Source organism: Lygodium microphyllum, chromosome 6, assembly GCF_053477565.2.
Source record: "Lygodium microphyllum isolate KBCC chromosome 6, Lygodium_microphyllum_v1.1.10, whole genome shotgun sequence".
NCBI lineage: Eukaryota > Viridiplantae > Streptophyta > Polypodiopsida > Schizaeales > Lygodiaceae > Lygodium > Lygodium microphyllum.
The window spans coordinates 25,653,140-25,667,218 of NC_141140.1; the positions used below are offsets into that span (position 1 = coordinate 25,653,140).

Here is a 14,079-nt window from a genome sequence, read left to right on the forward strand (position 1 = left end):
ACTTCCCCCGTCCGCAACCCATCCATAGCAAACACAGTAGTGTTTCCCCCCCCCCCCCTCGCCATTGATCCCCCCACCCTCCAGTTGCTCCCTCCATCTGCAGCAACTCCCCCCCTCAGGTAGCACCGCGACGTGATTGGTAGTTCTCTCAGAAGGGACGCGCAATTGAAACCTCTGGTCAGACGCCGGCACACTCAGCGGGTGCCCCCCAGTCAAACACCTTGCGCGTAGTCCTCTCTAAGGAACAGCTCTTAGTCATCCGAGCTAAGGAGCTAAAGCTAATGGAAACAGCGATTTATGGTCAAGTAGTAGGACATTCCCCAGCCAGGGCCCACCTTCAGGACTGGCTACACTCCACGCTGCGCATCGGGACAGCGCAGATCGAGGAGGCGGTCCTATTGGGCCAAGGGATCTTCATGGTCCGGCTCAACTCGGCAGACGCAGCTCGCGAGTTACTCACCAATTCACCATATGCGTCCACGAAGGGGGTCATACACATGGTCCCCTGGCACAGGGGCTTTACAGTGGAGGTGTTTGCACTCCACAACAGGTTTCTTCAGCACCCGGTCACCCTTCTTTTCCTCGGCCTGGCGATTGAGTATCGCTAGTTGGTGGAAGATTTTGGATGGCTTTTCGGCACTATCCTTCCTGCGTCCTTCGCGGATACAGTGACAGCTACAAGAGTCCCAAAGGTACGGGTGGCAATGAAAGAGGTCAAGAATATTCCACAGTTCCTAGAGATTGAGGCGGGCCGGCACTCCTATAGGCAGCAAGTCATTGTGACGGGGCAGCCAGAGCAATGCCTGTGTTGCCATGACTTTGGGCATCATGCAACAGGTTGCACGCGTTTCGAAGCCAAGGTAGCTCCGCTGACAGGCCCACAGGTGGATGCTGATGGCTTCACACGGGTTCAGAGACGACAGAGAGGGAGACGGCAAGGGGGGGCGCAGCCAGCATCTCAGACCCAGCCTCGGCAGCAGGGAGCAGGTGGACGTGCGACGCCCCCTCGACAAAGCACTCCACAGCCCCCCCTTGCCCGCCCCACCCGGCAGGACCGCAGCCCCCCACATCCACCGCCCGTGCCACAGACTACCTCTCCCGAGTCCCCACAACCCCCACACCCACCTCCCTCCACATCCCATTCCCCCCTCCCCACTAACCCTGGCCCACAGCCCCCCACTTCCAGGACCACCAGCCCCCCCCCAACACCCGCCATGTACTTCCATCCATCCCACCATCCCTCGATCATCCTTTCCCCCACCACCTCCCGTACCAAGTACCCCCCCTGATCCGCACCTGGTTCAGGCGCTCCCCCCCAGACCCACCTCCCCTCCTCCCACAGGAGGTGATGAGCCACACACGCCTACATCCTCTTCGCACCAATAGTCCTTCCTCTCCCATAAAGCCACCAGCTCATCCACCCCTACCGCCCATCACACTTTCCCGAGACAGGCACACCTGTTGCCACAGGAGTTCTTCCACAGTGGCCCATGGTCCTACTTGAGAGTTGCGGAGCGCGGAGAGTTCCCACTACCTCTAGAGATGGGGATCTTCGTGGTTCGTAAGTCAAGGAGGGGCAAGGTCCATCTACTAGTGCCACCGGATGGACCAAACTATGCCTTTTTTCTTCAATCCTCTCACTCAGGGGAGTGGATGACGACACAGATAGAGAAAGTTGAAGAGTCAGGTGGCCGACCACACCTCCCAGTGGATGGGAGAAGGACTAGCATTGTTTGCACAGCAGTGGCCTGGTTGCATGATGGACATTAACTGGTGGGCTAGTGCCGAGGTCCCTCACCTGAGCATTATCTTTCGAGCCCCTCCATAGTGGAGAGCTCCGAGGGATGTGATCGAGTGGCCCCTGGCACAAGCGGCCCATTTCTACCAGTGCACAGAATCTCGACTCTCAACATGGCTGATAGATGCATTGATAGCACCTCCTGAAACTTCTATCACCCCTATGGTCCAGCCGAGGGCCACCATGGGGAAATGGAGCTCGCCGTCCAGACCGACGGCAAAGCGTACCTGCATGCCTCATAGCTCCTCCTCGTCATCAGCAACCTCCACACCGAACAGATGTCTGTTCCGACAGTCACAAGTTTCCCCATGAGTTTACACCTTGCATCCTGGAATGTGAATAGCATCCACTACAGTGGGGCATGTGGTTCCAGGAAATTGATTGTTCGGCAGGAGTTGTAGCCTGCCCTTGCCGGACAGATAGACATCTTACTTCTACAAGAGCACAAGCTCACCCCCACCCTGGCCCAACGGGTAGGGAAGGTACTCCCAGGCAGCTCGCACACTTACTGGGAGCACGCCATAGGTGCCCACGATAGGAGTGGAGGCGTATGCACCTCTATTGGTCCGAGTCTTACTGCTTGTGTTCGAGACCACGGGATGATGGTGGCAGGGAGGTGCTATGGGTCAGATTTGGATATTGGGGACTTGTGCCTTGGAGTCCTTAATATCTATGCCCCTACGGAGGTTAGGGCACATAGCAGGTTATGGGTGGAGATCACAAAAGGACTCCCAGAGGTGGACTCCTGGATTGTTGGAGAAGACTTCAACAGCCTGGAGGCTTTGGAGGACCAGCAGGGCAAAGGGAGAAACTACCAGGGCATGGCCAGGGAGGAGCAGGAGGCATGGGAGGTGTTTCTACTGGCAGTAGGAACACGCGATGCCTGGAGAGACCCTGCCTTCCACAGGAGGGAGAGGTCGCTGGACTTCTCTTGGGGATACAGGCGGCTAGGTGGAGTCCTGCTGGAGCGGTTGGACAAGTTTTATGTGGGAGAGTGGGGAGGCTCTCGGGGAGACCAGATTGGGCAGTTGGCGGGCACCACATTGTCTGATCATTGCCCTGTTCTCCTAACACTAGATCCCCCAGCATCTACCCTACATACACGATCTTGTCGAATCCCTGACTCGATCTACAGGAGGGAGGAGGTGATGAGACAGATATAGCAGGTTTGGACCAGAGAGTGGGGCAGGAGGAGCCAGATCGCAGAGGAGGTTGCAGAGGCCCTAGCTAAGTCAAGTAGAATCTGCCAAGAGGCAGCCATACACGCCAGGTAGTAGAGCTGGGAGGAGGAGAGAGCACTCCGGCGGGACCTTGCAGCCACACAGAGATTATTACACGAGGCACCAGGGGATCCCACTCTCCACGCACAAGAGGTGCGTGCGCGAGCAGCCATTGCTGGCCTAGAGGACAAGCGCTCTGAGTTCTCTTTCCGCACCTCAGCAGCTTTCTGGGCACAGAAAGAGGACACGACGTGCAGGGAGTTTTTCAGGTGCACCAACCTCGCACCTCAAGAGAGCAAATACGCAGCCTTCGAGATCAGTATGGGAGGACCCGTTCTAGCCCAAACGAGGTGATGGAGATTGCCACCGACTACTATAGTCGCCTCTTCCAGCAGGAGACAGCCTCAGCTAGAGGACAGCGATGTAGACAACAGGTCTGGGATAACATCCCGTCCCTCGTCACAGAGATGGGACGCTCCCTCCTAGCCCCCTTCACAAAGAATGAACTAAAGGAGGCTTTCCATACACAGGACAGGCAGAAATGCCTGGGAGAGGATGGCCTCTCTAAGGCTTTCTTCACTACCTTCTGGAAAGTGGTGAAGGACCCCCTACTGATGGCCATTCAAGAGATTATCACTTCAGGACAGATGCCAAGGAGTCTATCAGCAGGCCTTATCAGTCTTCTCCCCAAAGGGGAAGACCGGTTGGAGCTTTCCCAATGGAGACCGATCACCTTATTGTCAGTGGCATATAAGGCACTGGCAAAGATGATTGGTAGGAGACTACGCCCCTTGCTTCCAGACATCATCCATGACACACAAATAGGCTTTGTCCGGGATAGGAGCATCCTGGACAATGTATTCACCTTCTTTGAGGCAACAGAGTGGGCCCAGTACAATGGGCAAAGACTGGCCGTACTACTCTTGGATTTTGAGAAAGCCTATGACAAGGTGGACTGGGATTTCCTAGAGGGCACCATGGTGAGGTTGGGTTTCCCCCAGGCTTGGATTTCGGAGGTCTCCACACTTTGCAAATCGGCCACCAACAAGGTTCTCATAGGAGGCAGGCGAGGGGAGGAGTTTCGGCTGGAGAGATCAGTCCGACAGGGCTGCCCCTTGGCCCCGTACCTATTCCTTCTCTTTGCAGAGGCGATGTCTCACTTCCTTAGGTCATGTGTGAGCGGTTTACGTGGCCTCCGACTTCCAGTAAGAGAGGAGACCGAGTTGTTAGACTCAGAGTATACAGATGATACAGCACTCTACATAGAGGACGACGAGTTGATGCTGGAGAGAGTGAGGTTGGCTCTTGAGGTGTTCTGTTTTGCAGCAGGAGCAAAAATCAGCTGGCGAAAGTCGGTTGGTTTCCTCACAGGCCTAGACTCTAGCACGGAGTGGGGCGTCCACCTGGGATTTAGATGGGTGCAGACCGTCCAATACCTAGGATTCCAGGTGGGACTCGACATCACTCCCACCCAGCAGTTTCTTCTAGTCCTCGATTCTATTCGGAGAAAGCTGACCTACTGGAGCACGGCTCACCTCTCACTAGTCGGCCGAGCCCTAGTAGTTAACCAGGTCCTCCTAGCAATGGCCTGATACATCGCCTCGTGTTGGTGCTTCTCCTCCTCTTGCGTAATGCAACTTCGCCGCCTAGTGCGGAATTTCCTTTGGTCCGGGTCAAACGGCTCCAGGGATTCCAGGGCCAAGGTGGCGTAGGCAACCACTATACGACATCGGTCAGAGGGAGGGCTTGGGATCATAGACCCAGAGTATCAGAGTATGGCCCTCCTGGGCAAGCTAGTTGTCCACGGCCTCACACCGGGAGGGCAAACCTGGAAGGTCCTATTGCAGGAGGGTCTTCAGGACTGTAGACCGAGGCTTGGCGGTGAGTGGAGGCCGTCCCTAAGATGGATCTTCATGTCAGCCCAAATCACCTCCCTCAAATCACCCTTCCTACACAGCTTGCTCCGCGTGTAGCACGGCCTCTGAAAGGCCCTAATCCAGAGCCCCCCAGGCTGCCAGGAGGAGATAGACTGTCAGCCGGGGATTTGGAACCCCTATGTCAAGGACCGGGAAGGGACACAAATTGGTGAGCGCCCCCACATCCAGTGGGCTGGTTGGGAAGCTGGACCGGCTCGGGAAGAAAGGCCACTTGATGAGCTGGAGTGGGATCCGGGAGAGTGGCTTTGGCTGGCCACTGCGGTAAGAAGCCACTGAGGTTCCTAGAGTACACTGCTAGGATTGGTAGACACATACTGATGCAGGACATGGATTGGGCGCCGTAACGTAGCAAGCACTGGGCGGAGCACAGCATCACGGAGCCGTTCTGACCGACCTTCTGGTGCCACCTGTGAGACAACTGGAAGCCGAGGAGGGTATCGTATTTTTTATGGCTAGTGGCACATGGAGGCTTGGCGGTGGGAAGCTGGCTTGCCCAGATGCAAGAGGGAATTTGTAAGTGTTGCACATAGCAGTCTATGGAAACCCCAAAGCATTGCCTTTGGTCTTGTGAGGCGGCACAGCTCGTGTGGAGAGGAGTATGCCGCATCCTGCGCCGCATAGCACTCAGCCTTGGATGTATCTCTTGGGGTGCTTTCTGCTGACATGTGGTCAGCCAGGACCGTCACCTTCTGTATGAGGCCGGGATGCAGGATACGATATTGTCAGATATTGCACAAAGAGTAGAGAGCAATAGAGAGGAGAGTGAGCAAAACACACTTGATGTTCCATACAAAGACGAGTGTACCACTTTTTAGGTTTTGATAATATATAAAGTACAAGAGTGTAAGGGTACGTTCACACCCGAACACTGTAAAAGGCACAGTGAGCCTTTATTCCCAGCAGCCAATGCTTTGAGGGCACAGACATCCTCAACACCTGTGAGCTTTACCCATATGTCCTCCATGTTGCTTGAGCATGAGGTATCTTTGTATCTATAGGGCAAGCTTCCATCTCATTTCTACATGTTCTGGTGAGGCTCTTGCAACTTCAAAGAGAGGTGACAAGAAAAAGAAGTTGAAGGCCGAGTGTTATCACTGTGTTAAGAAGGGACACTTTCGGAAGGACTTTAACGAGTTAGCGGCTTCGAGAAAGGAGGAAAAGAAAAAGAAGCAATCCAGACGCTTCTATTGAGTCATCCTCTTCCTCATTCTCCAAATTCGATCCTCTGGCCCGAGCGAAGGCCAAGGTGCGGAAGGGATCCTCATCCTCAGATCAAGGGAAGGGCGTGTTTGCCCCTTGCTCTATTACTTTCTAGTACAAGTGATGCAGTCATCTCTCATGACTCTTTGGTTCTAGAGAGGGAGTGAGAGAGAGTGGTGAGATGGGGTAGGTGAACCTCATCTATGTAGGTATACCAATGCACAGGTTCCAAAGAGGGACATCCTTGACACATCGACCAAAGTCTAGTAGATCCAAATCTTGGAACTAGGATTGACATCAAGGTTTATGATGGGCTAGTATTAACAGAGATCAACATTGGCTCCTAGTGTGAGCTCACATGAGAGGATACTCTGGCGGTCTAGCCAAAGGCAGGAAATCCATGGTTACTTATGTTCAAAGGCATTTTTGACAGGATGGTCTTGTATGCTACTGCGAGACATTGTTAATAGATATTGAGAGCTACTTTGATTCTTTTCTATTTTCAGAAGCTAGTGCGATCGACATCGACATCAAGTTCTCTCTAAGGCACCTTGGTAGTGGCTTGCACACCCACTGCTTGGGTATCTATGGTTCTACTCTGGTGGACATTGTTATATGTCCTATGATGGGGTATTATCATCATGTATTGTATTGTATCAAATCACCCATGATCTAAGAGAAGATATTGGCAGATATGTCAATTCATAGTTGAGTCTGTGAATGTGATTCAAAGGGCTAGGGTATCATGGCATTTTCCTAATTATCCATGCATTTTATCTGGCTATTTTAGCATTTTATACTAGCCGACCAGCACTAAATGTTGGCCGACCTACTACCATTTATGGCATTCTTTTAGCCTTTTTATTCAAGCTCCTCCTCTATAGTCATTATCATTCATTTGTCATATGCACATCCTTGTTGGAGAGAGAAGTCGATGCCAATGCCTTCACAACCAGTGACTCACATTGATTTTGTATTGTCTCACGTCTTGGTCAATGGATTTCGTTTCCCGAGCATTCCTCTAAGTTCTCTTCTTTTGCAATGTTTTTCTTTTCTCTTTGCCTTGTATTCAACGGTCTATTTCAGCATACGCATATGCTTCCATTGCTGCATCCACTTCTAACAAGAGGCATGTACCATGCATGGCATTCAAGGCTCAAGGGTAGGTAGCAATATTATTTAGGGAGGAGCTATACTCACAAATCCACTTACTCCATAGAGATGAATAAGCTAGATATGTGTGGGTGGAATACAAGGGGAGAAACGCTCCTTGTTTATTGCTATATGTTTCCCTCCCATGCTATCTAGATATGTTTTCCCAAAGGGGCAATCACCATATGCAGTTTTGGATAAGGATATTTGGGAGTTCTCTAGAGAAGGTGATGTCATTTTGTTAGGGGACTTTGAACGCTTGTACAACCTGCCACCAAACATCCTTCTTCGACACATCAAAGGAGTGTTAGCAAATTAGTTAGCCCATGTCTGAGTCTGGTTGGTTTTCAGTGAGCTATGCATTTTTAATGGCGCCAATTTATTTTGTGGCGATCTAGGATTATGACTCACCGATTGCTATTTTTGGTTCCTTTGATGTTGGCTGACCTGATCTAGATCTTTGGCCTATTTATTAGCCAAGCTTCCTTTTCCTCCGTATCATTGTCTGTATACTTTGTTACTCGCAAGTCCTCACAAGCGATTTTGATACATGGTCTTAGACGCTATTGTGCGGCCCTGTATTCCTATTAGCAGTTTAGTTAGCTCATGTGCGATTGTGGGTTGGGCATTGTAGACTATTTTGGGTATTTTTTATCGTCATCCTTCTGTGATTTGGGCCATTTACTGCAGGCTGACTCATATTTATACTGTCTAACCTATTATTTTGTTAGCATCATTTTATGCCTCTATCTTCAGCTCCCTCCTCGGTCACGATCATCATCCACTTGCATATTCCTAGTGTAGGTCCTGTTGGAGAGAGGGAGCAAGTGCCAATGACTCACTATTGTATGCGATTGTCTCATATTTGGTATATGGATTCCATTTCCCAAGCATATCTTTGAGTTCTCCCTTTGCAGTATTATTTTGTTTTCTCTTTTCTTGTGTTGTGCAGTCTATTACAACAGTTATCTATGCTTCCACCGCTGCACCCACTTCTAACATGGTATTAGATGTCCTGTTTCCTGCTATAGCAGATCTGTCCTCACACCTATCTTGTGCTGATTTGCCTTTTACTACCTGTTGCTGCCCAAAAGACCTGTCCTTGCTAAAATCGGCCAAATTTTCAGCCCCTATTGGCTGTGCTTCATCTCAGCTGCCTGCATTTCTTATTTTCTGCATTAATTTAATGCTGACAAATGCATTTAATGCCTTATCTGTCTGCATTTTCTGATTTAATGCTTGTGCAGGCTGGGCAACAGGCTTTTTCTGTTAGAGATGTCATTCCCTGGACAGAAATGTTGCAGAGCAGTACGGCCAGTGCCACATCAGCAGTCGCAGCGCAGGTGCACAGCAGCAGTCGGACAATTTTTTATGCAGTCGGATGGCCTGATTCTTGCAATATTTCATGGTATTTTTCTGCTATTTATAGCAGTCCTCCAGCACACTCTGGACACTTGCATCTGTCAGAGACAGCCTGCTGGTGACAGACTGCACGCGAGCTGACAGAGATCGAGGTCCTCAAGGCGGAGACATACATAGATATTCTCTCTGCACCCGTGTATATTTCTGCATTCCTGTACAGCATTCTACACTGCAGATTTTCTGTGTTTCACTATCTCCTCTCTTTTTTTTTTTCGTACACTGTCTCCTCTCTCTCTCTCCTCTCCGTGTTCACTCTCTCTCAGTCTTGGTCCCACGCTTCCGCATCACTGCACTCTGACATGGTATCAGAGCGGTGAAGATGGACTGACTAATTGAAAAACCTACCTAAAGAGGAGATTTCAGCACGACACAAGGCTGCATTTCCAGCATTCGAGGGCGAGCAGGAGGGCTGCACATTGGAACAAGGCTGAAGCAAGTGTGGGCGTGCAAGAAAGAAGTCCAGTTGGTGAATTTGTTGCAGGTTGTTGCTGTTTGAAGGGGAGGAAGGCTGTGTTTTAGGCCTTTCCATTGCAGATTTTACCTTTTCTTCACCTCCGACGGCTGAAGAAGGTTCAGGAAGCGGAGGAAAGAGCCCTAACAGGCTGCGTTTTCACAATCAGAGGGGGCTGCTTTTGCGTTTGTGCAGGCATTGCAGGTGAGCATGTCTACAGAAACTGACTTGGAGTTCCAGGCGATTATGGACAGGAAGGTGCTTGTCCTACCGGCTCTTCCCTCAGATCAAAAGCTTGATGGTGACAATTACTGCATCTGGCGCATGATGATGTTGGCCATTCTAGCGTCTTATGATTTAGCGGAGCTTGTGATGGAGGTGATTAACTAGCCCTCCATGCGTGATGAGTCCAGACTCTCTTCCAATGCTTGTGTGGAGTTGACCAAGGCCCAGTCTCATTGGGACAAACTGAAAGCCAGGATTCGTTCTTTTCTTTTTCTGTCTTGTACTACAGCCGTGATAGGTCACATCAAGCACTTGATGGTGGCTCGCGAGATATGGCTGGAGCTCGACCAAATGTATAACCGGATAACCCTAATGAAGAGGGTTTCTTTGGAGGTGCAGATGCGGACCTTGTCCGTGAATAAGTCTTCTTCGCTTCGAGAACACATCAACAACCTTCAACAACTTCAGATGCAGGTTCAAAATGCGAGGAAGCCTATTTCCTCCAAAGACATGGCGATCACTTTATTGTCCCAGTTCCCGCCACGATTCGGTACCTTTTAGTCCACTCTTATTGCATCAGGGCGAGAGTCGACTCTTCGGTGGGAAGAGCTGGTTCCTATGATCTTGGACCAAGAGGAACAGTTGAAGGGACAAAATGCTTCCAAATCAGAGGCATTGGTTGGTCAAGCCTCTCAGAAGAAGAGGAAGGACCAAAAGAAGGAGGACAACAAATCCAAGAAGGACAAGAAGGAATCGACCTGCCATATTTGTGGTAAGACCGGTCATTGGAAGAAGGATTGCCCCGACAAAGACAATAAGGACACCAAGAAGAAGGACCCAAAGGATTCTAGAGCAGTGGCTGCATCCTCATCAACTGCTTTTCTACATTGAGCGGTCATTGAGGACCCTACACCGAAGACTTCTGATGCTGCGATGATAGCTCCCCAAGCTCGAGAGTGGATCGTGGATAGTGGTGCCTCACGGCACATGACTCCTTCTCCCGTGGGTGTTGCCCATTTGCAACCTTTGCCTGGGCAAATTCTCATTGGAGACAACTCTTCTGTGTCTATTGCAACATAGGGTGAGATGCAGCTGATTCCAGATGGACGTGGTAGTACCCACACTTCCGAGGTGTTGCATGTGCCAAGTTTGGGGATATCATTTGCTTTCGGTCCATAAGATTTGTTCTCTTAGCCTCTTGGTGGAGTTTGACAGTGATGTTCATGTTCTAGATTGTGGATCGAGGAAGGTTCTCTCTTTAGGGTATGAGGAGAACGGTATCTACAGATTGAAGTCTTCTACAGCTCTAACTTCTCTTCTTCTTACCTCTCACACACAATCCAAGCTATGGCATGCTTGGTTTGGCCACCTGAACTATGAGTACTTTCGGCAGGCGTCAAGAGGATCGTTTTGCCAGACATAGTGGTGAGCCACCAACCATGTGTCTCCTGCATTCGTGGGAAACTGCATCGGGATGTGATTCCCAACAAAGCTTCGTGGGGGTCTACTTCACCTATGGAGATTGTATCTACGGATCTTTGTGGCCCGATGAGGACCGAGTCCCTAAAGGGGAGCTTGTACTTCATGTTGATCGTAGATAACTACAGTAGGATGACATGGGCCTATTTCTTTCCATCATTGCACCCAATTCTAACAATTCCAACTCCACTTTGAGATGATTGGGACCTGCAAAACTATGAGAAAGTTGTGATTACATGGAATACAGATGATACTCATGCGTATTCCGCTCTTATCCAATGCATTTCTAAAGTGATCCTTTTGACATTTACCTCTTACAGGGACAGCTTCAAAAGTGTAGAAGAAGCCACAGATGTTGTATAAGGCTTTGTTGACCATGGGACCTATAACTCTCTATGGTCAACTCAATCAAATAAAGTTCAAGCCAAAGATACTACCCAATCATTCTTACTTCGTGTACACAAGTATAGGAACAACTTTGGCACATATAGCTCGTCCTTCTAGAGGCACACCTTGTGGGGACTATACTCTATAAGCTCTCTCTAGAGTTTGATGGAGTAGTCAATGCTTTACGGACCTAAACATCCTTCATATCAATGAGCTTCACTCATATGTTCTCTATACTACTTGAGCATAAGACATCCTTGAGGTTACAAGAGAGACTTCCATCTCAACATGGTGGCCAAGATGAGGCTTTTCCAACTTCAAAGACAAGTAGTAGGAGGAAGAAGACAAAGGCCCAGTACTATCACTATGGGAAGATGGGACACTTATGCAAGGATTACAAGGAGTTAATGGCCTCATAGAAGGGGAAGGAGAAGTAAAAGAAGCAAGATACAAACTCGTCTAATGAGTCTCCTTCAACTTGAACTCCAATTCAAATCCTCCGGCCAAGGCCCAGAAGGGGTCATCTTCTACCAAAAAGGGGAAGGGCATGGTTGCCACTCTTGATGCTTTTATGTGCATATTTTTGACGGAGGCAAGAAAAAAAATGATGGGTCTAACAATTGTGATCATGTAAAGCATCCAAGTGAGCTAGCAGTTTATATTTTGCATCTTGCTCATCTTGAAGAGCCTAGACCCTATGTTTCAACTGCTTGAAATAAGTGGCCAATTCATCTAAAGTATCCTCAACCTCTTGCAAGTTCACACAATGCAAATACTGCTACTCAGCTCTTAAAGCATATGCTTGAGTCCAAATGCCAATGCATGCCTGTGACAAATGGCAACCTTGTGCCCGGCAAACATGCACAACAAAGTGGTTGAATTTTACAATGTGCCTAATCTAACGGTAAAATTTGAAACCGGAATACCTCTATAGGCAGGTCATTGTGGCCGGAATACCAGAGCATGCACATAACTTTTCTCAGATTGGGTGAGAATTTGTCATTTCATGACATCAATTACACAATAGTGCTTTTCACATAGAGAGTGTTCTCTTAGATCAGCAAGAAATGCCATACATTGGTGCTATCTTTGACATAGGTGCAAGTCATATGGCTAAGGAGAACCCAGAGCTGAGATCAAAGACGGCACTTGATCACACTTTTTTACTCACCCTTGTTTAAGACCATACGAAACAGAATTCCAAGCACAAACTAACTAACTGATCGCTATGACAAGAGGCAAACTGAAAAGTGCCTAAAAATATGTTAAGAACATTGTGTTGAGCAGCATACAAAATAATATTGTAAATGCCCAATGCAGTGAAATAAAGACTTTTGATTTAGCAAAACATAAATATCCTACTTCTTGTTGTCTTTGTTGTTGTTCCAGCAGCAGTTCTTCTTGGCCGTTTTGGAGGTTTTTCCTCAGTATCAGAGGACCTCATCTCTTCATCACTGCTCAGTTCTGCCTCACTATAGGTGGCATCAGCTAATTCGTCAGATGATACCATAGCCCGTACCACAAATGGACATGCTGCAAACCTTGTGTTGAAAGAAAAGTTTCCTTTTGAGCACCTCAATGAAGACTGACAACAGGCCATGGCCTCATTTCTACAAAGCACAAACAGCAAGAAAATGAACAAGCTTAGTAGCACCATCAACCACAAGCTGCTATTTGAGGAGCTGCAGGTGATCGCAAGAAGAAGACCTGCTTTGGAAACCACGCACTCCAGAGACGCCAACTCCAGAGAAAGATCGACCTCGAAATGGGATGTGAAGGCAAGAGGTGTTGTCTTGCAAATGGTTCGCCTGTGATGGAAATGGATAGAAGTGGTGTGTCTCCAGGTTCGGCTTCAAAGCGTGGAACATGTCAGGAAATGTTATCACATCCCGGACAGAAAATACTGGAACGTTGTTGCCAAGCATCTCAAAGTTTCCCTGTTGATGGAAGGACACAGTTAAGGCATCCATTACGTATATTGCCAAAGATACAACTCTAACACCTGATTTATCGTAAAGATTAAGTATAATGAGGAAGTCTTGCATATATTAGACACAGTTGTATACTGTAACAAGCTTATTTGAATCTGACTTTAGGAGCTTACTTCTCTAGTGTAGAATTTCACAGAGAAACCTCAAGGATCCATTGAAGTAGAATTTCACGTATAGTGAAAATCTATGAATTGATGGTGTCTAGGAGCTTGTACAAAATCTGCAACCAGTGAGGGGGGAGAACAGTCACGAGTCTTCTTTAGAAAAACTGCCTTCGGCTACACACGCCTGCGTACGCGCGCACACACAGAGAAGTAGCCATCGAGCAAGACAGCTTATGGATATCACACACACAGATGGAAGCCAAAGTAAAGCCCGCACGAAGCGAGGAGAGAATGCAGCTAACCTGCAAGGCACGAACGCGCGCAGGTTGTGCATGTTTCAAGCTTACAGAGTTCGAGCGACAGGATAAGAAAACAAGGTGATGTTGTCATAGCAACACAACCCAACGCCTTTGATCTATTTCAATTGAACTAGCAGAGTATTCAAAGGCCACTAGGCCATGACAAATAATAGCCTTCACATGGATTTTCGATGTAAAAGAATTTTGTAGTAGTAGAATATGAGAGCTTAAACTCTAGATTTGTAACTAGGGGTGCTCAAAGCCTTGACTACCAACTTGACATTTGGTCCCGTCGTAACATCCACATTGGTGACCACAATCGAGTGAAGCAACCGTCCCTCTTTTTACATTTTCCATAGGTGCCTTCACCTCTACCCGTGAGAATGGAACCTTGACCTTAGCTTTATCGCACAG

At 48.8% G+C, this 14,079-nt stretch overlaps 1 protein-coding gene across 3 annotated transcripts in view; it reads right to left on the reverse strand.

The window, feature by feature from the left end:
• The window catches only part of LOC148034394 (fructokinase-like 1, chloroplastic), a 34,169-nt gene extending 20,349 nt beyond the window's left edge, over positions 1-13,820 (reverse strand). Inside the window, exons 1-4 of one of the 3 annotated variants that reach the window (XM_087679347.1) lie at positions 13,669-13,820; positions 13,376-13,482; positions 12,979-13,208; positions 12,634-12,881 (exon numbers count right to left, since the gene is read on the reverse strand). In XM_087679347.1, the coding sequence (XP_087535473.1) occupies positions 12,634-12,881; positions 12,979-13,196 (466 nt within the window). In that variant the 5' untranslated portion in view covers positions 13,197-13,208; positions 13,376-13,482; positions 13,669-13,820. Of the gene's footprint in view, positions 1-12,633; positions 12,882-12,978; positions 13,209-13,375 lie in introns of all 3 variants that reach the window. The other 2 variants (XM_087679349.1, XM_087679346.1) reach the window with 2 other exon arrangements.
• Positions 13,821-14,079: the final 259 nt, after the last annotated feature.